The sequence below is a fragment of the Trichosurus vulpecula genome, chromosome 2 (assembly GCF_011100635.1).
Source record: "Trichosurus vulpecula isolate mTriVul1 chromosome 2, mTriVul1.pri, whole genome shotgun sequence".
NCBI lineage: Eukaryota > Metazoa > Chordata > Mammalia > Diprotodontia > Phalangeridae > Trichosurus > Trichosurus vulpecula.
The window spans coordinates 226,828,222-226,852,695 of record NC_050574.1 but is presented as its reverse complement, the minus strand read 5'-3'; the positions used below and the strand labels follow the sequence as shown (position 1 = coordinate 226,852,695).

The following is a 24,474-nucleotide window of genomic DNA, read 5'->3' as shown; positions in this document are numbered from 1 at the left end:
CATCACAATCATATTCCACAACTTGTTCAGCCATTCCCCAATTGATAGGCATCCCCTCAATTTCCAATTCTTTGCCACCACAAAGAGAGCTGCTATAAGTATTTTAGAACATAGAGGTTCTTTCCCCTGATCACCTTCAAACTTAACAGTGGTATTACTGGGTCAAAGGGTAGACATAGTTTTATACCTCTTTGGACATAATTACAGATTGCTCTCTAAAATGGTTGTATTGGTTCACAACTCCACCAACAATGCATCAGTGTCCCAATTTTTCCACATCCTCTCCAACATTTGATATTTTCTCCTATCATGTTAGCCAATCTAAGATGTATGAAAAGGAATCTGAAAGTTGCTTCAATTTGCATTTCTGTAATCAATAATGATTTAGAAAATTTTTTCATATGATTATATATAGTTTTGATTTCTTCATGCAAAAACTGCCTGTTCCTATCCTTTGACAATTTATCAATTGGGGAATCACTCATATTCTTATAAATTTGAAGTTCTCTATATATTTGAGATAGTTGGCCTTTATTTGAAACTGTCTATAATTTTTTCCCAAATTTTCTGCTTTCCTTCTAATCTTGGCTACATTGGTTTTATTTATATAAATACAAATATATATAATAAATTTATGTAATTTGATGTAATTAAAATTATCCATTTTACATATCATGATGCTATGTATTTCTTGTTTATTCATAAATTCTCCTATCAATAAATCTAGTAGGTATGTTCCATAGGTATATGCTCCATGTTTCTCTAATTTACTTATATCTCTCTTTATGTCTTGGTCATGTATCCATTTTGACCTTATGTTGGTAAGTGGTGTAAGATATGGATCTATACCTAATATCTGCATGACTGCTTTCTAGTTTTCCCACAATTTTTACCAAATAGTAAATTCTTACCCCCAAAACTTAAATCTTTACATTTAATCAAACACAAGGTTACTATATTTACTAGTGTGTATTGTTTGTTTATTTTGTTCCATGAATCCCCTTTCTATTTCTTAGCCAATACCTGATAGTTTTGATAATCACAGTCTTATAATAGAGTATAAGGTCTGGTACTGCTAAACCCCCTTCCTTTAGATTTTTTTTTATTAATTCCTTTGATATTCTTGACCTTTTGGTCTTCCAAATGAGTGTTATTATTTTTTTAGTTTCATAAAATATATTTTTGGTAATTTGATTGGGATGGCACTAAATAAAGTAGATTAGTTTAGTCCAAAATTATCATTTTTATTTCATCAACACAGCCCATCAATGAACAATTAGTCTTTTTCCAATTATTTAAATGTAACTTTATCTGAATAAAAAGTCTTTCATAATTGTGTTCATATAGCTCCTGGGCTTCTCTTGGCAGGTATATTCCCAATATTTTATATTGTCTATGGTTGTTTTTATTGAAATATCCCTTACTAGTCTCTTCTTGCAGGGCTTTGTTGGTGATACACAGCAATGCTGTGTGGGTTTATTTTATATCCTGCTACTTTGCTAAAATTATTAATTGTTTTAATTAGCTTTTTAGTTGAATCTCTAAAATTTTTCAAGTATACCATTATATCATCTGCAAAAAGAGAGAATTTTATTACTTCATTGCCCAATCTGATTCCTTTAATTTCTTTTTCTTCACTAATTACTATTGCTAGCACTTGAAGTACAAAACTGAATAATGTTGGTGATAATGGGCATCCTTGTTTCACTCTTGATCTTACTAGGAAGGCTTCTAGCTTATCCCCAGTACAGCTAATGCTTGCTGATAATTTTAGATAGTTTTTTTTATCATTTTAAGGAAAAATTCATTTATACCCATGCTTTCAGGTGTTTTTTTAAATAGGAATGAATGTTGTATTTTATCAAAAGCTTTTTCTGAGTCTACTGATACAATCATCTGATTTTTGTTACTTTTGTTATTGATATAATCAGTTATGTTACTAGTTCTCCTTATATCCAACCAGCCCCACATTCCTGGTATAAATCCCATTTGGTCATAACATACAGGGTGTTCCTAAAGTCTGGACACATAGGCAATTGATGGCAATGTGGAGTTATTGCATCGAGTTCACGTGGATCTTGCAAAGCACATCAGCCATTGCAACACAAATGAATTGAAGATGTTATTTGTTAGTATTCCAATTAAACAAAATGTCGTTGAAAATTTCATTCATTTCATTTCTTGAAAATATGCATTTTGCGTATGTATAGTCTTTGTGCTATATTGCTGTAGTCACCTAGCTAGTATTTTAGTTAGGATTTTCACATCAATATTCATTAGTGAAATTGGTCTACAATTTTCTTTGTTTTTGCTCTTCCCGATTTTGGCATCAGCACCATATTTGTTTCTTAAAAGGAGTTTGGTAGGACATTTTCTTTGCCTATTATTCCAAATAATTTATTTCATATTAGAATTAGACGATCTTTAAATGTGTGTTAGAACTCATTTAAATCCTTCTAGTCCTATGCTTTTTTTCTCAGAAAGCTCATTTATGCCCTGTTCAATTTCTTTTTCTAAAATAGTTTTATTTAGATATTCTATTTCCTCTTCTGTTAATCTGGCCAGTTTTTATTTCTTAGGCATTTTTCCATTTCATTTAAATTGTTAAATGTATTGGCAAAATAATCCCTAACAATTACTTTAATTTCATCTTTATTGGTAGTGTATTCACCCTTTTCTCTTTTAACACTATTGATTTGGTTTCTTCTCTCTTTTTAAAAATCATTTTAACCAATCATTTATTTATTTTATTGGTTTTCCCATAAAACCAGCTCATAGCTTTATTTATTAATTCAATGGTTTTCTTACATTCAATTCTATTAATCTCACCTCTAATTTTTAGGATTTTCAATTTGGTGTTTAATTGGGGATTTCTAATTTGTTCTTTTTGTGGCTTTTTTCAATTGCATACCTAGTTCATTTATCTGCTTTTTCTCAATTTTATTGATGTAAGCATTTGGAGATATGAACTTTTGTCTGATTACTGCTTTTCTTGCATCCCATAAGTTTTGGTATGTTGTCTCATTATTATAATTTTCTTCAATAAAATTATTTATTATTTTATTACCTGTTTTTTAACCCAATCATTCTTTAAGATTAAGTTATTTAGTCTCCAATTAATTTTAATCTGTTTCCATGGTCCTTTATTAAATATAATTTTATTACATTATGATCTGAAAAAGATGCATTTCATATTTCTGTTTTACTGCTTTTAAGTTTTTATGCCCTAATGTATGGTTAATTTTTTAAAGGTGCCCCATACTGTTGAAAAAGGTATATTCCTTTCTATTCCCATTCAATTCTCTGAAGATATCTATCATATCTGGCTTTTGTGAGATTCTATTCATCTCCTTGACTTCTTTCTTATTTTTTTTTGTTGGATTTAGCTAATTCTGAGAGGGGAAGGTTGAAGTCCCCACTACTATGATTTTGCTATTTCCAGCTATAATTAATTTACCTTTCCCTTAAAATTCTGGTTGCTAGAGCAGTTGGTGCATATGTGTTTAGTACTGATATTACTTCATTATCTATGGTACCTTTTAACATAATGTGCTTTCCCTGCTTATCTCTTCTAACTAAATCCAGATTGTGATTGCTACCCTTGTTCTTTTTTCATCATCTGAAGCATAATAAACTCCACTCCAGCCCTTAATTTTTACTTTATGTGTGTCTCTCATTTTTAAAGGTGTTACTTGTAAACAACACATTGTCAGTTCTGGTTTTTTATCCATTCTGCTGTTTCTGTTTTATGAGTGAGTTCATCCCATTCACATTAAAAGTTAAAATTGGGAGCCAAGATGGCGGCTGCTAAGCAGGGAATAGCGTGAGCTCCATACCGAGTCCCTCCAAAAACTTATAAAAATGGCTCTGAACCAATTCTAGAACAGCAGAACCCACAAAACAGCAGAGGGAAGCAGGGCTCCAGCCCAGGACAGCCTGGATGGTCTCTGGGTGAGGTCTATCCCACACGGAGCTGAGAGCTGGGAGCTGGGAACGGAGTGGAGTGGAGCCCAGCCTGAGCGGCATGGACCAACAAGACCAGCGACCGGGCAGAGCAAGCCCTGGGGCCCTGAATCAGTGAGCTGTGGCAGTTGAGACTTCTCAACCCACAAACACCAAAGACTGCTGAGAAGGTTAGTGGGAAAAGCTGCGGGAGTGGAAGGAGTTCGCGGTTCGGCTTCCAGCCCCGGGGGCAGCGGAGGTGGGGCAGCTACGGCTGCTGCTGCTTCCAGCTCCAGGCCCACCTGGTGGGAGGAATAAAGTGGCGGATCAGAGCAGGGGTGCATAGCCTGCTGAAGATCTAAGCCCAGTTCCGGTTGGGGGTTCTTGGGGAAGGAGCAGTGCTGGTGTGGCAGAGCTGGCACCTCCCCCCCAAACAGGAACATAGAACTCTGTAGTCTACAAGCAGTCATACCCCACTGAAAAACTCAAAGGTCAAGTTAGTTGGCTGGGAATATGGCCAAGCAGCGAAAACGCACCGAGATTCTGTCTCAGACTTTGCATTCTTTCTTTGCTGACAAAGAAGACCAAAACATACAGACAGAAGAAATTAATAAAGTCAAAGAGCCTACAACAAAAGCCTCCAAGAAAAACATGAACTGGTCCCAGGACATGGAAGAGCTCAAAAAGGATTTGGAAAAGCAAGTTAGAGAAGTAGAGGAAAAATTGGGAAGAGAAATGAGAAGGATGCGAGAAAACCATGAAAAACAAGTCAATGACTTGCTAAAGGAGACCCAAAAAAATACTGAAAAATACACTGAAGAAAACAACACCTTAAAAAACAGACTAACTCAAATGGCAAAAGAGCTCCAAAAAGCCAATGAGGAGAAGAATGCCTTGAAAGGCAGAATTAGCCAAATGGAAAAGGAGGTCCAAAAGACCACTGAAGAAAATACTACTTTAAAAATTAGATTGAAGCAAGTGGAAGCTAGTGACTTTATGAGAAATCAAGATATTATAAAACAGAACCAAAGGAATGAAAAAATGGAAGACAATGTGAAATATCTCATTGGAAAAACCACTGACCTGGAAAATAGATCCAGGAGAGATAATTTAAAAATTATTGGACTACCTGAAAGCCATGATCAAAAAAAGAGCCTAGATATCATCTTTCAAGAAATTATCAAGGAGAACTGCCCTGATATTCTAGAGCCACAGGGCAAAATAGAAATTGAAAGAATCCATTGATTGCCTCCTCAAATAGATCCCAAAAAGAAATCTCCCAGGAATATTGTCGCCAAATTCCAGAGCTCCCAGATCAAGGAGAAAATACTGCAAGCAGCCAGAAAGAAACAATTTGAGTATTGTGGAAACCCAATCAGAATAACCCAAGATCTACTAACCAAGATCTGGCAACCTCTACATTAAGAGATTGAAGGGCTTGGAATATGATATTCTGGAGGTCAATGGAGCTAGGATTAAAACCTAGAATCACCTACCCAGCAAAACTGAGTATCATGCTCCAAGGCAAAATATGGATTTTCAATAAAATAGAGGACTTTCAAGCTTTCTCAGTGAAAAGACCAGAACTGAATAGAAAAGTTGACTTTCAAACACAAGAATCAAGAGAAGCATGAAAAGGTAATCAAGAAAAAGAACAAGAAAAACAAATTGCAAGGAACTTACTAAAGGTGAACTGTTTTGTTGACATTCCTACATGGAAAGATGACGAGTATGATTCATGAGACCTCAGTATTAGGGTAGCTGAAGGGAATATGCATACATATATGTTTATGTATATATATATATATATGGGTGAATGTATATGTATATATCTATGTGTGTATATATCTATATCTATATATGTATATATATATATATATATATATGGAGAGAGAGAGAGAGAGAGAGAGAGAGAGGACACAGGGTGAGTTGAAGATGAATGGAAGATATCTAAAAAAAATAAAATCAAATTAAGGGATGAGAGAGGAACATACTGAGAGAGGGAGATAAGGAGAGATAGAATGGGGTGGATTATCTCGCATAAAGGAGGCAAGAGCAAGCAGTTCAGTGGGAGGAGGGGAGAGGGCAGAGGAGGGGGGAATGAGTGAACATTGCTCTCATCAGATTTGGCCTAAGGAGGGAATACCATACGTACCCAATGGGGAATCTTACCCCACAGGAAAGAAGAGGGAAGAAGATAAAAATAAATGGGGGGGATGATGGAGGGGAGGGCAGATGGGGGTGGAGGTAGTCAAAAACAAACACTTTTGAAAGGGGACAGGGTCAAGGGAGGAAATTCAATAAAGGGGGATGGGTTGGGAAGGAGCAAAATATAGTTAGTCTTTCACAACATGAGTATTGTGGAAGGGTTATACATAATGATACACATGTGGCCTATATTGAATTGCTTGACTTCTTAGGGAGGGTGGGTGGGAAGGGAAGAGGGGAGAGAATTTGGAACTCAAAGTTTTAAAAACAGATGTTCAAAAACAAACAAAAATGTTTTTGCATGCAACTAGAAAATAAGATACACAGACAATGGGGTGTAGAAATTTATCTTGCCCTACAAGAAAGGAAGGGAAAAGGGGATGAGAAGGGAGTGGGGTGACAGAGGGGAGCGCTGACTGGGGAACAGGGCAACCAGAATATACGCCATCTTGGAGTGGGTGGGAGGGTAGAAATGGGGAGAAAATTTGTAATTCAAACTCTTGTGAAAATCAATGCTGAAAACTAAATATGTTAAATAAAAAAATAACTGTAATAGAAAAAAAAAGTTAAAATTACTAGGTGTTCACTTCCCTCCATTGTATTTTCCTTCATTGTTTACCTTTCTCTTTCTTTTTATCCTATCCCTCCTCAGAAGTCTAACTTACTTCTGACCACTGCCTCCCTAACCCACACACCCTTTTAAGAATCTCTCCCTTATCCTATCCCTTTACTCTACTTCTCTATGAGTTAAGAATACTTTTATACCCTACTAGATGTATATTTTATTTCCTCTTTAACCCACTTCTGATGAGAATAAGGTTCTAGCTCTACCAGTCCTCCACCTCCTCCTGCTCTCCACTGTAACAGTTCTTAATTCATGTCTCTTTTGTATGAGATAAGTTGCTTCATTTTACTTCCCCATGTTCTTTCAAACTACTTTGGTAATGATAATATTCTTAAGAGTTACATATAGCATTTTCCCATATAAGAAACAAATAGTTTAACCTCATCAAATCCTTTATAATTGGTCTTTCATGTTAACCTTATGTTTCTCCTGATTCTTGCAAGTCAAATTTTCTATTCAGTTCTGGTCTTTTAGTCAAGACTAGCTGAAAGTCCTTTAATTCATTAACTATCCATTTTTCCCCTTAGGGAATTATACTCAGTTTGATGGGTAGGTTATTCTTAATTGCAAATCCAGCTCCTTTGCTCTTTGGAAAATCTTATTCCATGCTCTTTGGTCTTTTAATGTAGAAGCTGCTAAATCTTATCTATCTTATCCTGACTATAGTTTCACAATATTTAAATTGCCTCTTTCTAGTTGCTAATAATATTTTCTAGTTTCTAGTGATATTTTCTCCTTGACCTGGGATCTTTGAAACTTAGTTATAATGTTTCTGTGAGTTTTTATTTTAGGATCTCTTTCAGACATTGATAAGTAGACTTTTTCCAATTTATAATTTACCCTCTAGTTCCAATAATTTCTTGAAGTGCAGTGTCTAGACTTTTTTTAATCATAACTTTCAAGTAGTCAAACAATTCTTATATTATCTCTTCTTGATCTGTTTTCCAGGTCAGTTGTTTTTCTAATGAGATATTTTATATTCTCTTCTATTTTTTATTCTTTTGATGTCTTGTGAAGTCATTAGCTTCCTCTTGCCCAATTCTAATTTTTACTGAGTTATTTTCTTCCATAAGTGTTTGGATTTCTTTTTCCTATTAGTTAACTCTCTTTTCATAACTTGATTTCTTTTTCCTATTAGTTAACTCTCTTTTCATAACTTGATTTTCTTTCATTTCTCTTATTTTTTCCCTAATTTTTCCTCTACCTCTCTTATTTGATTTTTAAAGTCCTTTTTAAGCTCTTCCAAGAATTTCTGGAAGGCTTGTGACCATTTTACATTTTTCTTTGAAGCTTTACAAGTAGCTGTTTTGACTTCATTGTCTTCCTCTGAGTTTGAACCCTGATCTCCTCTATAACCATAGTAATTATCTATGGTCAGGTTTTTTCTCTGTTGCTTACTCATGTTTTTCAACCGGTCTATTTCTAGGTTGTTAACTTCATATTAGAGTCAGACTCTGCTCCTGTAGTATGGGGGATAATGTCTCAGGCTTCAGGTTTTTTGTGCTGTTGTTTTCTGAACTCTATCTGGTGGTCTTTGACTTTTTGGTTCTTCTAATGTTCTGTAATCCAAGACCAGGTATGGTCACTGCTCCTCCAGCTCATGCTTGGTTTATGAGTTACCTTGGCCATTCCTCTCTGCCCCTGAGCCTCAACCAAGGCCCCCAGTACCTCTGTCACCACCAACATTCTTGTTCCCTTCAGTCCATCTGGCAATGGTGTTAGTAGCCCCCTCTGCCCTGGAACTGAAACCAGGGACTCCGCTCTCCTTCAGTGACAACAACTAGCAGAGCCCTGCCCCCTGCTACTGCATTCACCAGTGTACTTGCTCCTCACCCAAGTAAAAGCTAGGGACTGGGTCTGGTAAGTGTGCCTAGGTCCTGTGTCCAGCCCCAGCTGAGGCCCCCATACACAGTCTGTGGGGTGAAAGTTCCCAAAGCTAAGGCTACCCCTACACAGTTGCCCTCAAGGCTTACTATTTGTTGACTGGGAGGTATCTGCCTTCATTATCTGCACTTTGCTCTGACCAGACCACCACCCCTGGAGGTTAGATCTTTCTAAGATCCTTCTAAGTTATCTTAAGCTTTTCTCCAACTTTTAATTTTTTCTGCCCCTCTAAAATTCACTTTGAAGTATTATTTTAAGTTATTTGGCAGGGTAGAATTTGGGAAAGACAAGTAATTTCCAGCTAGATTCTATCTTCCTCTTTAGAAAAAAAAGCTCATAGGAATTTAAAGATCCCTTGATCAATACTTGTCATAGAAAAACTCACATGTAAAAGAAAAAATAATCTATATATATATACATATAGATACATATCATCCAAAGTAAAGTTATTTTGTTATTTGAAGAATATTATACCTTTGTCTTACATTAGCAAGAATCAAAAAGGTTTTTATCTTTAAACATTAGATTAGTAGATAGAGCATTTATTAAATGCTTACAATGTGCCAGGCACTGTGTTAATATACTAATTAGTTATGCAAATAGAGGAAAATAACATTAGAGATAATCCAAGTAGGAGGTAATTCTAGTCATTTGTGTTTAGCACTGAGCAATATTTTTATTTTGTTGTTGTTCAGTCACTTCAGTTGTGTCCAACTCTTCATGACTCCATTGGAGGTTTTTGCTATTTCCTTCTAAGCTCATTTTACAGATGAGGAAACTGTGGCAAACAAGATGAAGTGACTAGCCCAGAATCACACAGCTAGTAAGTGTCTGAGGCCAGTTTTGAACTCAGGAAGATGAGTCTTCCTGACTTCAGGCCCAGCACTCTAGGCACTACACCACCTAGCTACTCCTATTGTTATATATACATTTTAACATAGGTATTTCTGGATTTCGTAACACTTCAAATGAAAACATTGAAGCTATCCTGTCATTTTGCCCAGCTCTCCCTTAAATATTTCTTTATGTTGAAAGTGAACAAACCATTTCTCAAATTAATTAAAAGCATTGGTATTAATTGAGCTGTCTCTTTTTTCTAGCTAAGTTTCTCTCATGCTGGCTCATGCCTTTCTTGGGTTGGGAAAGGAACTATGTGTGTAGATTTAAAAAATACGTCTGAACATATGTCTTCCCTACCAGCTATCCCTAAACTGGAAGCAAAAGTCAACAGAAAAAAATATTCTGATTAGCAAAGGAGCTTCCCAAAGCAAATGTAAAAAGATGCCAAAATAGCTTTTTTCCTCCATCTTCGTGCCTAAGAGGCCTGGTGGAAACAAGACTTCTAGAACAGCAAAATGTCTGGAAGACTGTGGTACAAGGCCATTTTTGCTGGCTACAAGCAAGGCCTACAAAACCAGAGGGAACATACAGCTCTTCTGAAAATTGAAGGAGTCTATGCTCAGGATGAAACTGAATTCTATTTGGGCAAGAGATGTGCTTATGTATACAAAGCCAAAAACAACACAGTGACTCCTCACGGGAAAACAAAAAGAACAAGAGTTATCTGGGGAAAAGTTACTCGGGCTCATGGAAATAGTGGAATGGTTTGAGCCAAATTCAGAAGCAATCTTCCTGCCAAGGCCATTGGACACAGGATCTGAGTGATGCTCTATCCCTCAATGATCTAGAATATGAAAAATGATTAAATAAAATTACGCATTCTTTGCAAAGGTAAAAAAAGATGCCAAAATATTAATCAAAGGACCAGAGTAGTTGGTGATATTGACCAAGGAGTTCAAAATTAGGTGTCCCCTGACTTCATCCTCAATATTAAGTTTAAATATTTAAGACTAAACCATAAGCTATAAGTCCCCTGAAGATAAGACAAGTTTTATTGGCATTACTGATACTCCTGACATTCTGCCTAGATCTAGCACCTTAGAAAAGAACCATTTAGATTTATAAGACTTGTTATTTATCCCCAGAGGATAATCTCAACTCAAGATAAAGACAATGGAAGCTAATATCCCACTGATGTTAAATTTCTTACATGTTATTCCTTTTTCCAGATTCTCATAATAACCACACAAACAGATCTGATGAAGAAGATTTGGGTGAAATTTCTCAAAAGCTTTAACTTCTTTAAGTCGTGTGAAAATAATATCCACATCTTCACTGGATCGTTCCAAAGGTCTGTAAGAAAAGAAGGCATACCAGTTTCAGGAAGGAGGTTATCCTAAAAGACAGCCAGTAGCTATTACAACATTTACTTCTGGTTTTAAATTTTCATTTACCACCAAGTTTTTAAAGTAACGATAACTTAAAGCAAGCTCTTATTGGGGCCCTGAAGTAAAACTCTTTAACCATTGTTCAATATAGCTACAGGTTGCCATAATACAGCAACTTCTTAAATACGTATTAGTGTGAATTTAGAGCACTTAAGAACTCCTGGTGTCCAAAAATGAATCTATAAGACAGGATAAAACAAAAATACAATGCTTTCATTTATATCCATTAACAAAAAAAAGAAAAAAAGAAATTTACATGATAACTTTGTTGTGTATTTAAAAGGAATAGCAAGTTGTACATGGTAGATTTGGAGTTTCACATACAATCATCTTTTTTATTATACAATGTTATGGAAACGCTTGTTTTATTCCACAAATTAAAAATAATTTTGAACATTGTATCCATTAACATTATTTGCCAACTGTTTATTATTTAAAAGTTTGATTTATTTAACAGAAAATGACTAATTGAATGAAAGAATATACTGAGCATGTCTCCTTGACAGTTATTAATGCCTAGGAGAAACTAAGCTGTTCAGGCCACCAGGCCACAGGACATGCACAATCATATGGGCATTTGATTGAATTGATGGCATAGTACTTGGAAGGTATTAAAATTGCCTCTAGAGGTCCCATTTTGTCAACACTTCTCCCCTGATCCTTAAATACTGGGACCTAATTATAGTTGAGCAGATGTTCAGGGTCTTGCTTTATTTTAAGTCTCAATGTAGCCTGTCAAGTCAACTAGAATTTAATGAGCACCTATTATATGCCAGGAACTCTGATAAGCCCTGGGGGGGGGGGGCGGGGTGTACAAGGAAAGGCAATAAAACAGACCCCCTGCTTTCAAGGAGCACACAGTTTAAATGGGGGTGGGGGAGGAGAAGAGAGGTACAACATACAAATAACTATGTATTGAGATTAAACCGAGTAGTCTCAGAGGGAAGGCACCAAGATTAGAAAGGCCAGGAAATGGCTTCTTGCAGAAGGCGGGACTTTTGGAATCCAGCGAAGGTAGGAGGAAGATAGGAGAAAGGAAAGATTTCTAGGCATGGGGGACAGCCAGTGCAAATGCCTAGAGTTAGGAGCTATCATGCATCACGCACAAGCAGCAGCCAGAAGGCCCTCATCACTAGATTGTGGAGTATGTGGAGGGGAATAAGGAGTAGAGACTTGGAGTACTAGACCTGGAGTCAGGCTGAAATGGATTTAAATGCTGCTTCTGACTCTTACTAGCTGTGTGACCATAAAATATCTCTAAGACTTACAGACAGAATTCTGTGTTCATTACAGGTATTCCCACACTGAGGAAATCACAAGTCCTTGATTTTGATGCAAAATTCTCAAAGGGGTGATATATTTGAGAATAGCCATCCAGAAATAGATATCTATCTAGATGCCAATTGGTATTTTCTCCTCCTGTCTTTAACTGTTACCTACCATTGTTTAACTCAACTTTTGTTCTCCTTTTATTATTTAAAACCAGTTATTTAAACCAGTGATTTGGTTCACTCTGTACCCTTTCTTAAATGCAATTTAAGATATGCAGTGTGGCTGCAGCTCTGGGGCTTTAAGCATCAGGGTATTTTAGCTTCCAAGAATTCAGAGGTAGATCCTTTACTTTGCCTTTACTTTATCAGCAGAAACCTTTGACTGCCTACTTAGAGCTCACAAAGGAAGCACAGAGTTGCCTTCTAAGCTCTCCCAATTAGCTCTCTGGATGTTTCCATAGGCTCCTTCAGTCTTTCCTGTATCAAAGGAAAAGGAGAAAGGGAAACATCAAAAGCCAGCTTTTCCTAGATTAATTCCTCCTGGTCACTGCCCCTTTCACTTGCTCTGGTAACTGCTGTAGGATCCCTTAAGTGTTTTGCTTTTTACTTCAGCCTGAACTCTGATATTCAGTCCACTTTTTAAACAGAATATAACAGTTTTAAGCAAGGCTACAAAGTGATTTCTTCATCTGGTTATCCTCAATGGCTCAGTTCAAAACCTACCTCATTGATAAAATTTCTTTTGTCACTGATCTTTACCCTCACCAAAGTTCAATGGTATTTGGTCAAATAATTGTCCATTATGGTATGCTCATTGCCTTTTGGAGTCTCTACATACTTGGAAGGCGGAGACTATCACAGAATCCTGGGATATGACAATTGGATGGGAACATTTAAGAGCTGACATAGTAGAGAAAGTCTGGAGTCAGGAGTTGGGTTTCAAGAGGAATGCCTTCTCCTGGTTCTGCCCTAGAAAGCCAATGTATTCCCTCCTCCACACAATAGTCCTTCAAGAGCTTAAATAAAGTGCTTTTGTCCCCCAGAGCCTACTCTTTTCTAGGCTAAACATGCCCTTTCCTTCAACCAATCCTCATGTAACATGGACTCCTTCTCCACTCTGCTTGCCCTTCTCTGGACACTCCAGATTATTACAAGGTCATAGATTAAGAGTTGAAAGGCCCCTTAGAGGCTACGAAGCCCAACCCCCTAATTTTGTAGATGAGGGAACTAAGGCTCAGAGCACTTAGGGTCACACAGCTAGTAAATATCCACGGCCAGATTTGAATGCAGATCTTCCTGACTCCAAGGCCAGCACAGAATTCACTGCTTCATTTCCCACGTGGCTGTACGCCTGGTTCTCATCACGCTCTTTGGAATCTCATCATGCTACAAGATCACATCAAACATAAATCTCATACTTTCTCAGTATCCCCTGCCCCTTGGGCCCCTCCCTCCCTCTGATTGGAGAGGATGGAGGGTAGACAATGGAGAGTTCCTCCCAGATCCTCTATTTAAGGAGGGCCCCAAGGGCAGTCATCTCATCCTTTCCTACATAGATTTCATCATGCTCTCTGGAAGCTCATCATTCTAACATTCACATGTCCTTAGTACCTCTCTTCTCCCGGGCCCCTCCCCCTCTCTACATTCCCTTGGACTCCAACCTCAGATTTCATCATTCCCCTTTTCTCCTTCCCTCACTTAACTGTCCCTGTCCCCTGATTTTCAGCTTCTTTTTATGTGTGGTCCCCCTTGTTAGATTGTGAGCTACCCAAGGGCAGGCACTGTCTTTTGTCTTTCTTTGTATCCCCAGAGGTTAGCACAGTGCTTGGCACACAGTAGACACTTAAGAAATGTAAAGAAAAGACCTTAGCCTGAAAGGGCCAGGGTCTCCCAATGCATCCTGGGTCATCTCCCATAGTCCTGGTGAATATGAGGCCACTGGACCCAGATGGCTCTGGAGGAGAAAGTGAGGCTGGTGACCTTGCACAGCCCTCCCTCACTCAAATCAAAGTCAACTGCAAGTCATGTCATCATTTCCCTGCTGTCATGGTCCTCTTCGAGAATGAAATACAAACACAACAATAACAACAAGAAATGTATACTGTGTGACTGACTTAGAAGCCTGTTAGCAGGTAGAGACCAATGTCCTTCCTTAACCGTGGAGCCTAGAATTGAACAAATATTCCATGAGAGGTATAACAGGGACAAAGTACACTGAAACTACCACCTCTTTGTATTCCTGAAGGCTGTATAATGCAGCTCAAGACTGTGTTACTTCAATATCAAAATTAGATGAATGTTGAAATCTCTAAAAAGCTAATAAAGTAAAGTTGTCACTCTATGACCTTGGAGAAGTCTCTTGCTCACTTTTGCAACTTTAATTTATTCATCTTTAAAGTGAGGGACATGACTTCAGGGGTCCTTTCCAGCTCTGATGGTCCTCCTAAGAGGGAGGGCCAAGAATCTGCAAAGAGCCAGTGTACTACATACACTTGCAAGTGCAAAGAATGATTTTTTTAAAGGCTTAATTATGGTTTCTATTTTTCTAAGTATAAATTCTACTTAATTTCGGGGCCCTTCAACTATTTTAGATAGCTATATCTAAAATGAAAGCCCACATTTTTCATTACAGCTATGGAAAGGATACCCTTTGGTTGGAGCTCTACAAGTTACAAGAGGAATCAAGAAAGATTAGCTAATCACTTAATCTGGCACAATGTTGTGAAGTAGAAAGATGATGGGTCAGAGGACCTGCATGCAAATCCTCCTAAGGCAGATACAGGACAGCTGGAACGAATCACAGAACCCCAATTGCTCTCACTTTCCGTATCTTCAAAAGGAGAAGGTTGCCCTCAAAGGGCCTTTCCAGCTCTTAATTTATAGTAATATGTACTTTTTCAAATTAAAGGGAGTCAAAAGGTGGATCTGCTTAAACTAGCAAAGAGTTCCCAAGGAAGGAACATTTTTTAAGTAAGACTTCTGGGTTGGTTTATGTGTTTTCCCCTCAAATAACAATAATCACTTTAAATATTAAATATTTAATGTGCCATTTATTGAATGTGATTATGTAGCATTTTTTGCTTTTTAAAGGACTTTGACCTCAATTATATAATTTTATCCTTGCAACAACTTTATTCATTGGGATAACTATGATTACACCCATTTTACAGACAAAGACATTATGATAGTGTTTGAGACCAAGAAGCTTTGTATAGTTAATATTGTTAGATATAGATATAGTTAATATTGTTAGACTTGAAGTCAAAACTGTCTCGGACACTATCTTTGCAACAGCGGACAATACAATCAACCTACATGGGCTTTAGGCAAGCCAAAGAATTTTCAACTAGGTTATGAGTGGTTGTGATCTTTGTGAATTGGTGGAGTCAATTCATACACCAGCACTTCACAGAGTCTTCTCTATGGACGTGGACAGATTAGGAAAGTAATAATAGTTGTAGATACATAACCTTCTAAAAGCCCATTAAGAATAGAGATTCACAGCTTTGCGTACAATTCTCTTTTTCTGTTTTACGATGTATACAGTAGTGATCTCTTTATTTGGTGTTTACCAAGTTTGGAATAAAAACATAGAAATTTGAAAAACCTTATGGAGTCAGAATTGTTCCTATTTATCATACTATTCGTTCAATAAGAAGATTATCAACCACTTGGATTTCTGAGGTAGTTATCATCTCCTAATATTCCTAAAACAAAACAATTCCAATAAAGTAGCCCATGATTTAAGTTCAGAAAGAAAATGCTGAAAATCTATTATTTCAACTAAACTGGAAAATGAACATTTTGCTACCAGCTTTGAGTTGTAAGAAATTAAAATACTCCAGTAAGCCAATGGATCTGAAATCTCATCACTCTAGGAATTCCATTCACTGATGCAGATCACAGCCCATGCATGCCTCCCAGACTTGTGTAACTCTAGCCCATGTTCTCCCATAAGTGCATCAAGGGATGTCTAACCAACATTTTGGGGACCTTCTCACTCTCCTGACATTAGGAGGATATCTACGGAACATGACAACTATCTATCGGTTGCCCCTCACTCATAAAATGTGACCGGGTCGCTTTTTTATCATATTCATTTGATAGAATCTGTTAAATCATGGCTCCTGAATAATGCTTTGTAATCTTTTGAAAATTGTGTAGGCTCAATCTGCTTCTCTCCAGGGTCCTCTGGGTTTTTCTCTGCTTGATTTCTCCAAATGCCATATATTGTTCTGTAATTCACAAACATATAATATACCACAAAATATATAATACTAGAAGAATACTGGTATGAAAAAGATGAACCTGTGTTTCAAGGAGGAGCTAGGAAATCACAAAAAGAAATTCGCACTTTCCCAAAGGCAATCCAGCCTACTCTCCTCATGTTTGATACTGGACCAAGCTCACTGTCCATTTGCAGTGTCTGCCTGACGTATAGACCAAGCAGTTAGAATGACAGAAGGAACAGAGACTGAAAGTGTAACGGAAAGAGCAAGGTTTTTGTTTTTTTGGTTTATGTCATTTTATGCATAAGAACTATTCATATAAGTGTAAAAAGTACCAGTGCTCAAATGGTCAGCCAGTGAATAAGCATTTATTAAGTGCCTACTATTTGCCAGGCTAAGTGCTGCTGTTACAAATAAAGAAGGTTTTATTGCTGTCCTCCTGTCAGTTGCAAGGTTAAAAAAATTGTTACCTGGCATAGCCTGACCTAATAGGCTAGAGATCATATAATCATAAGATGTAGAGCTGGAAAGAACGCTAGAGGGCAATTATAATATAAATCAAAAAACTGTTATGTACAGCAGGCTTAACATAACTATAGTAACATGTACTTAGGGACAATGTACCTGACCAATTGCTCCACATCATAAATAGCAATGATGTGATAAATGATGTATCACAGAAGCCAAGATATCACAACCACCAACCTGCATAATTGCCTAAAATCGAACAAGCAGGTAAAGGCTTACTATGTGCCAGGCACTGTGCTAAATGCTAAAGATACAAAAAACGGAAAAAAATAGACTCTGGCCTCAATGAGCTCACAGTCTAATGGAGAAACAACATGCAAATAACTGTGCACAAAAAAAGACGTATAAACAGGACAAATTAGACATAATCTTGGAGGGATGGCATTAGGGTTAAGGACTGGGATAGATTTTTTACAGGAGGTTGAGGTTTAGCTGAGAACTGAAGAAAGCCAGGGAAGCCAGGAAGTGGAGATGAGGAGGGAGAGCATTCCATGTATGAGGTACAGCCAATGAAAAGATGGAGCGTCTTGTGCAAGGAACAGCAAGGAGACCGGTGTTACTGTCTCTTAGAGTACATGAGAGGGGAGTGGGGGAAGGCTGCAGAGAGAAGAGGAGTAAGGTATAAGAAGACTAGAAAGGTAGGAAAAGGACAGGTTACAAAGGCTTTAAAAGGCAGAGGATTTTCTATTTGATCCTGAAGTAATAGGGAGCCCCTGAAGCTTATTGAATGAGAGAAAGGAAGACATGGTCAAACCTGCACTTTTGGGAGGTCAATTTCTCTTTTTAAAAAATCATTATTTATTTATTCAATACTTTTAGTTTTCAGCATTAATTTTCACGAGAGTTTGAATTACAAATTTTCTCCCCATTTCTACCCTCCCCCCCACTCTAAGATGGCATATATTCTGATTTGCCCCATTCCCTAGTCAGTCCTCCCTTCCATCACCCCACGCCCCCCCATCCCCTTTTCCCTTACTTCCTTGTAGGGCAAGATAGATGTTTATGCCCCATTGCCTGTATATCTTATTTCCTAGATGCATGCAAAAATGTTTTTTTTGAACGTCTTCTTTTATCAATTTCAAAGCCGAGTGGACAATAATAAGGAAGTTTGGAAGTGGGTAGAAAGACAATAAGTTCAGTTTTGGATATGATGAGTTTAAGATGTCCATAAGACACCCCGCTAGAGAAGTCCAACTGGCAGTTAGAGATGTGGGACTGGAACTCAAGAGAGAAGTTAGGGCTAGACAGATAGGTAGGATTGGGAATTATCAGCATAAGGGAATCCATGAAATCCATGGAAGCTGATGTGATCACCAAGTGAAATAGTATAAAAGGAGAAGGGAAGAGGGCCAGGGACAGAGCCTTAGGTGACCTGAATGAAGACCCAGCAAACGAAACTAAGAAAAAGCAGTCAGACAGGTTGGAGTAGAACCAGGAGAGACGGGTGTCATGAAGACCTAGGGAGCAGAGAGTATCAAGAAAAGGATGCTCGGCAATGTCAAAGGCAACATACGGGCCAAGGAGGATCAAGAATCAAAGGAGAAAACTGAATAAAGAGGGACAGGATAAGATGGAGGGAAATATAGGTAGTCTTTCACAACGTGACTATTATGGAAGTGTTCTGCATAATGATACATGTATAACCTATATTGAGTTGCTTGCCTGCTCAAGGAGGGTGGGTAGAAAGGGAAGAAGGGAGAGAATTTGGAACTCAAAGTTCTAAAGACAAATGTTAGAAAAATTGTTTTTTTACGTGCAACTGGGAAATACAAGCAATGGGGCAAAAAGAGAAAAGAAGGAGGATTAGAAAAGGTCATTAGATTTGGCAATTAAGAAATCATTGGTAACTTTAGAGAGCGTGGTTTCACTAGAATGATAAGGTCAGAACCTAGACTGCAAAGAGTTAAGAGAATGAGAGGAGAGGAAGCAAAGGTATGTATTGCAGATTGCATTCTTTAGAAGCTTGTCCAAAAATAGAGAAGAGATAGGATAATTGCTAGCAGAGATGGAAATATCAAATAAGGGGCTTTATTCAGGATAGGGGAAACACAGGCATGTTTGTACCCTTCAGGGAAGCCTCTACTAGACAGGAACAGATTGAAGATAAGTGAAAGAGAAAGAATGATAGAGAAGATAATTGTCCAGAAAAAGTGGAATGGAATGGGACCACTTGTCCACATAGAGGGATTTCCCTTGGCATGGTAGATGGCCCTTGAATGCCAGATAAAACAGCTTGAACTTTACTCTGAGGGAAATAGGGGACCACTGAAAATTAGCCAGTAGAGAGATGACACTACCTGATCTATACACCCTAGCAGGTTTGTCAGATTCCCAAAAGTCAAGTCCATGTGAGAGGCTATATCTATAATACACAGGAACAAAAGATCTTGAATTTTATTTACTGTGAGGGAGCCACTGAATATTAGTCAGCAGAGAGATGACCTTTGCAGATCTATACACAAATTATTCTGGTATAAATGATAGATGAAACAGGAGAGAGAATAGAGATAGGAAATAGGTCATAATAATAGTTCAGGCAGAAGTTAATAAGGACCTTTGCTAGAGTGGTGGCCTACAAGGTTACATTTATTCTCACCTTGAAGATATCTCCATCTACTCCAGAGATTCTTAATTTGAGTCCACAGTCTTCCAAGGGGTTTATGGATAGATTTCAGGAAGTCTATGAACTTGGATGGGAAAAAATACATTATTGCAATAAGATTAGGGGTGAAACAAGGATGTCCATTATCACTACTGTTGTTCAATATGGTACTAGAAATGTAAGCTTTAGCAATAAGAGAAGAAAAAGAAATTGAAGGAATTAGAATTGGCAAAGAAGAAACTAAGTTATCACTGTTTGCAGATGATATGATGATATACTTGGAGAAGCCTAAAGAATAAAATAAAAAGCTACTTGAAATAATAAACAACTTCAGCAAAGTTGCAGGATATAAAATAAACCCACATAAATCATTGGCATTTCTATATATTACTAGCAAAGCCCAACGATAAGAGATAGAAAGAGAAATCCCATTTAAAGTTACTGTAGACATTATAAAATATTTGGGAGTCTACCTGCCAAGACAAACCCAGGAAACATATGAACACAATTACGAAACACTTTTCACACAAATAAAGTCTGATCTAAATAACTGGAAAAACATCATTTGTTCATGGGTCAGCCGAGCTAATATAATAAAAATGACAATTCTACCTAAATTAATTTACTTATTTAGTTCCATGCCAATCAAACTACCAAAAAAGTATTTTATAGAGCTAGATAAAATAATAACAAAATTAATCTGGAAGAACAAAAGATCCAGACTATCAAGGGAATTAATGAAAAAAAATGCTAGGGAAGGAGGCCCAGCTATACCAGATATTAAACTGTATTATAAAGCAGCAATCATCAAAACCACTTGATATTGGCTAAGAAATAGAGTGGTAGGTCAGTGGAATAGGTTAGGTATACAAGACGCAGTAGTCAATGAATATAGTAATCTACTCTTTGATAAACCCCAAGAAGTCAGCTTCTGGGATAAGAACTCACTATTTCACAAAAACTGCTGGGAAAACTGGAAAATGGTATGGCAGAAATTAGGCATAGACCAACATTTGACACTGCATACCAAAATAAAGTCCAAATGGGTACATGATTTAGTTATGGGTAGCTTTATCCTGGGTGCTTGTTGCCCCAAAGGGGAAAGCAATGAAATCTTAGCTATCGTAGATCTAGCCTCTCACATCGACCTGATTTGGGGAACCTGACCTGATGGCGAACTAAGGTGAACTCTAACTAGAGACCAGAAATGAAAGAGCAGTGTAATAAGAAAGACCAGAGCTGAGAAAGTGATGATACCAGAGAGCAGGCTGGAGTTCACAGGGAAGCCCAGCCTGCTCATCTATGCTCACCTTCTCAAGGAACTTCTCAGCCCCAGAGATGGCAATGGTAGAGAAGTAATGAAAGAATTTCAGGAGCAGGAACTACCCAGTTGAGGTGTTCCTGGACTCTTAGAGAGAAGCAGAAGAGTTCCACTTGAGTTTAGGCACTTCATATAGAATAGAAACAACAGAAGCACCCAAAGCTTAAAGGACAAGAAGAGCCCTAATACAGAGAAGCAAACCTACAGCTTGCCCTCCACGTGGGTTATGGGTACCTTGCAGGGTCACTGAGCAGGGAGCTGTCTCTCAATCTAAATACACCTTCCTTCCAGGCAACACTCAAGGCAAGGTGGTGCTATAAATCTGAAGTACTGTAAAGGATCCTGGGGGAAGGTGGGACTAACCAAAGAGAAAGGAAATTATTTTGATTATTTCATTCACTTATTATTATTTCACTCTTTATTATTCTTCATTCACTCATTATTCCACTCGACAAGCATCTATTAAGTTCCTACAGTGTGCCAGGCACTATGGTAAGCAATGGGGATAGAAAGACAAAAATGAAACAGTCTTGTGAGTCTTTTGTGTTTTTTGCATTTTTCTATGGGATGAAAAAAAAAGCTGCCTAGTACCAAACATATATTGTTAGCTAGAGTGCTTGTACGGAGTCTATAAGTAGGGATATGCTAGTAAATGTTTAACAATTGGCTCTTCAAACAAAAAAATTTTATGAATGACACCCTAAGTTTAACCTGCAGTATTTACATTTTCTTAAGTTTTATTAACTTATTAATATTAACATCAGTTTATTAAGTCCAAACAATCAACAAACCAATAAATCAAGTAAACATTGGATAATTTGTGAAGTGTAACTGCTCACACTAAGGATGTAAGAAGAGCTGATTCACCCTGACTCCATTGCACAATCTGATCTGATGGCCCTTTGACAAAACTTTTCTGTTGAATATAGACAAACCAAATTCTGAGATTCCAAGAAAAGCCTAGGTAGGGTCACAAATCAAAAACTGATTTTTGGGAAATCCCCCTGACTGATCAATGGACAAGGGAGAGTGTAATGGGGATGAAAGATGCAGGTAAAGTATTCTGGGAAAATTTGAGATAATTTTCAGTTTGGGGATTGCATTAAAGAATAAAGTTTGTTTTATTTGGTGAAGAAGACCTAGATTAGCAACTTTCACACTCATCTTCATTGAAAGTAATAATTTATAGAGATTCAAAATTTCTGAAAATGTTGAACTTATGTCAGAATAGAATAAATGTAAAATAAATACATTGGGCAGCTAGGGCACCATGGATTGTGTTCTGGGCCTGGAGTCAGGAAAACCTGAGTTCATTCATACTAGCTGTGTGATCCTGGGCAAGTCATTTCACCCCGTTTGCCTCTGTTTCCTATCTATAAAATGAGCTGGAGAAGGAAATGGCAAACCATTCCAGTATCTTTGCCAAGAAAATGCCAAATTAAGTCATGAAGAGTAGGACATGACTGAAAGGAGTGAACAACAAAATAAATAGAAGGTACTTTTGAGAGGGAAGGTACTAGCTGGGTGGGGAATGGGGATATAGGGGAGATTAGCAAGGGGATTAAGAAAGACTCATAGACAGTAAAACATAAGCTGAATCTTAAAGAAAATAAGAGATTCCACAAAGCAAGCAAAGAAGGGGATACATTCCAGGCATGAAAGATAGCAGGTGCCAAGGCACTGAGATGGGAAATGGAATGTCATATGTGATGAACAGCAGGAAGTCTAGTTTGGCTGGACCATGGGGTGAGGGAAGAAGAGTAATGTATAATCAGGCTGGAGAGGGAGGCTGGATTCTTTGAAGTGTTTAGCTTTTCACAGATATTAATTAGATAGCATGGAGTAATTAGGATGCTGACATACAAAAAAATGGGGCCCTTGGTATAGGAAGTCAGGAATATTAAGTGCTATTCTTGCCTCTCCCTCTAAATCACTATGTGTCCTTAAGTAAGTCTCTTACTAAAGACTCAAGCATGCTCATCTCTAATATCTAGATAATAACACTGATCACTTGATCAGGGTGCTATGAAGAGTTAAGAATTTTTAAAGAACTTTGAAACCACAAAGCACAGTGAAATATCGAAAATATGTCAAAATATTAATGGCTTAGAACACATCATTAAGTAATCAGTCTTCTAACCTCATTGTTCTGAATGGCTTTGATAATTAGGTGAATTCACATTATAATTAAGTAGGTTTTGAATATCCATAGATGTCATGAATATGTGGTAAATTCAATTACAGGTTTATCAAGGATTTTGCTTTCTTAAAGATCTCCTTTGAAAGTTTAGAGCTGCCTCATAGTAAAGTGAAAATCAGCTGGTACAATGTACAATTTTCACTGTCCTTTCCCCCTACTTAATGACAATGAATCTTAAGGCTATGCATATTCACTATATTAATATAGTGATATATATACATATGTATATATATATGTTGTTTTCAATCATTAATAGTGTGCTTACTTTTAGGCTGCCCTTAATTTCTTCCCAAAGCTGGGTGCTGTTTTGCTATGCTAATTTACATGAAGGTTTAGAGGTTGTCAATGTTTTTTTTTTAAATGATAGGATTAGTACAACTCATCTTTTACCTTTCATCTTTTACCATGTATCTTCTCCCTTCTACTTAAACACCAAATGGAACAATTTCACCACCTTTTTGTAAAGCTAGAGAGCCCATAGGAGCTGAGCAGACTTTCCTATATGTCCTGTAAAAGTACCATGTCCTTCAAAAGTTCCACTTAACAGGACTTTTCCTAGTCAGCAGGTAGGTATCTTAGTAAGTCAAATGATGATAAGTATGAACATTCTAAGCATCATATTTACCAAATAGCCATGAGCTAGACCACTGTTAACATGGCCCCAAAAGAGAAAAGGTAACACTATCTCCTATGGAGGGTTTGACTAGAAAACCAAGAACTCAAATGGAGAAAACAATTTTTATATTACTACTCTTCTGTAAATATTATGAGGGGGCATCTAGGTGGTACAGTGGATAGAGTGCAAGGCCAAGAGTCAGGAAGATTCAGCTTCCTGAGTTCAAATCTAGCCTCAGACCCTTACTAGCTGTGTGATCCTAGGCAAATCACTTAACCTCATTTGCCTCAGTATCTTCATCTATAAACGAGTTGGAAAAGAAAATGGCAAACAACTCCATTATTTTTGCCAAGAAAACCCTAAATGGGGTTATGAAGAGTCAGACACTACTGAGGTCTGAGCAAACTTCAAAGTACTATATAAAAACTTATTATTATTAGCTTCAGTTAATAAAAATATCTCTTGAGTTCCTCTTTGAGAAGCTGGAAAAGAGACCAAAGAGAAAGGCTAAGGAGAGATTGAATGATCTTTGGAGAATGATTCTCCAAGGGTATACCCAAGTGATTATGGTTCTGTTTGGTGAAACGACCTGTTAACTTCACTCTTACCAAAACTGAGAACGCTCATGTCTGATAACCTGTTGTCTGGTTAAAAATAATTGCAACTCCAAAATGCTTAGGTCAGAGAGAGATGTTCAAAGCCACAAGGACACACTGCCCATATTTGTATTCGTTTCTCTTGAAGCACTAATAGATTAAAA

General features: G+C 37.4%; 1 protein-coding gene and 1 pseudogene across 1 annotated transcript in view; one reads left to right on the top strand and one right to left on the bottom strand.

The window, feature by feature from the left end:
• The window catches only part of LOC118836922 (rap guanine nucleotide exchange factor 4-like), a 94,351-nt gene that overhangs the window by 34,733 nt on the left and 35,144 nt on the right, over positions 1–24,474 (bottom strand). The window contains exon 2 of the mRNA XM_036744023.1: positions 10,710–10,852. Within this exon, the coding sequence (XP_036599918.1) occupies positions 10,710–10,852 (143 nt within the window). The remainder of the gene's footprint in view (positions 1–10,709; positions 10,853–24,474) is intronic.
• Positions 10,015–10,347, top strand: LOC118837615 (annotated as a pseudogene).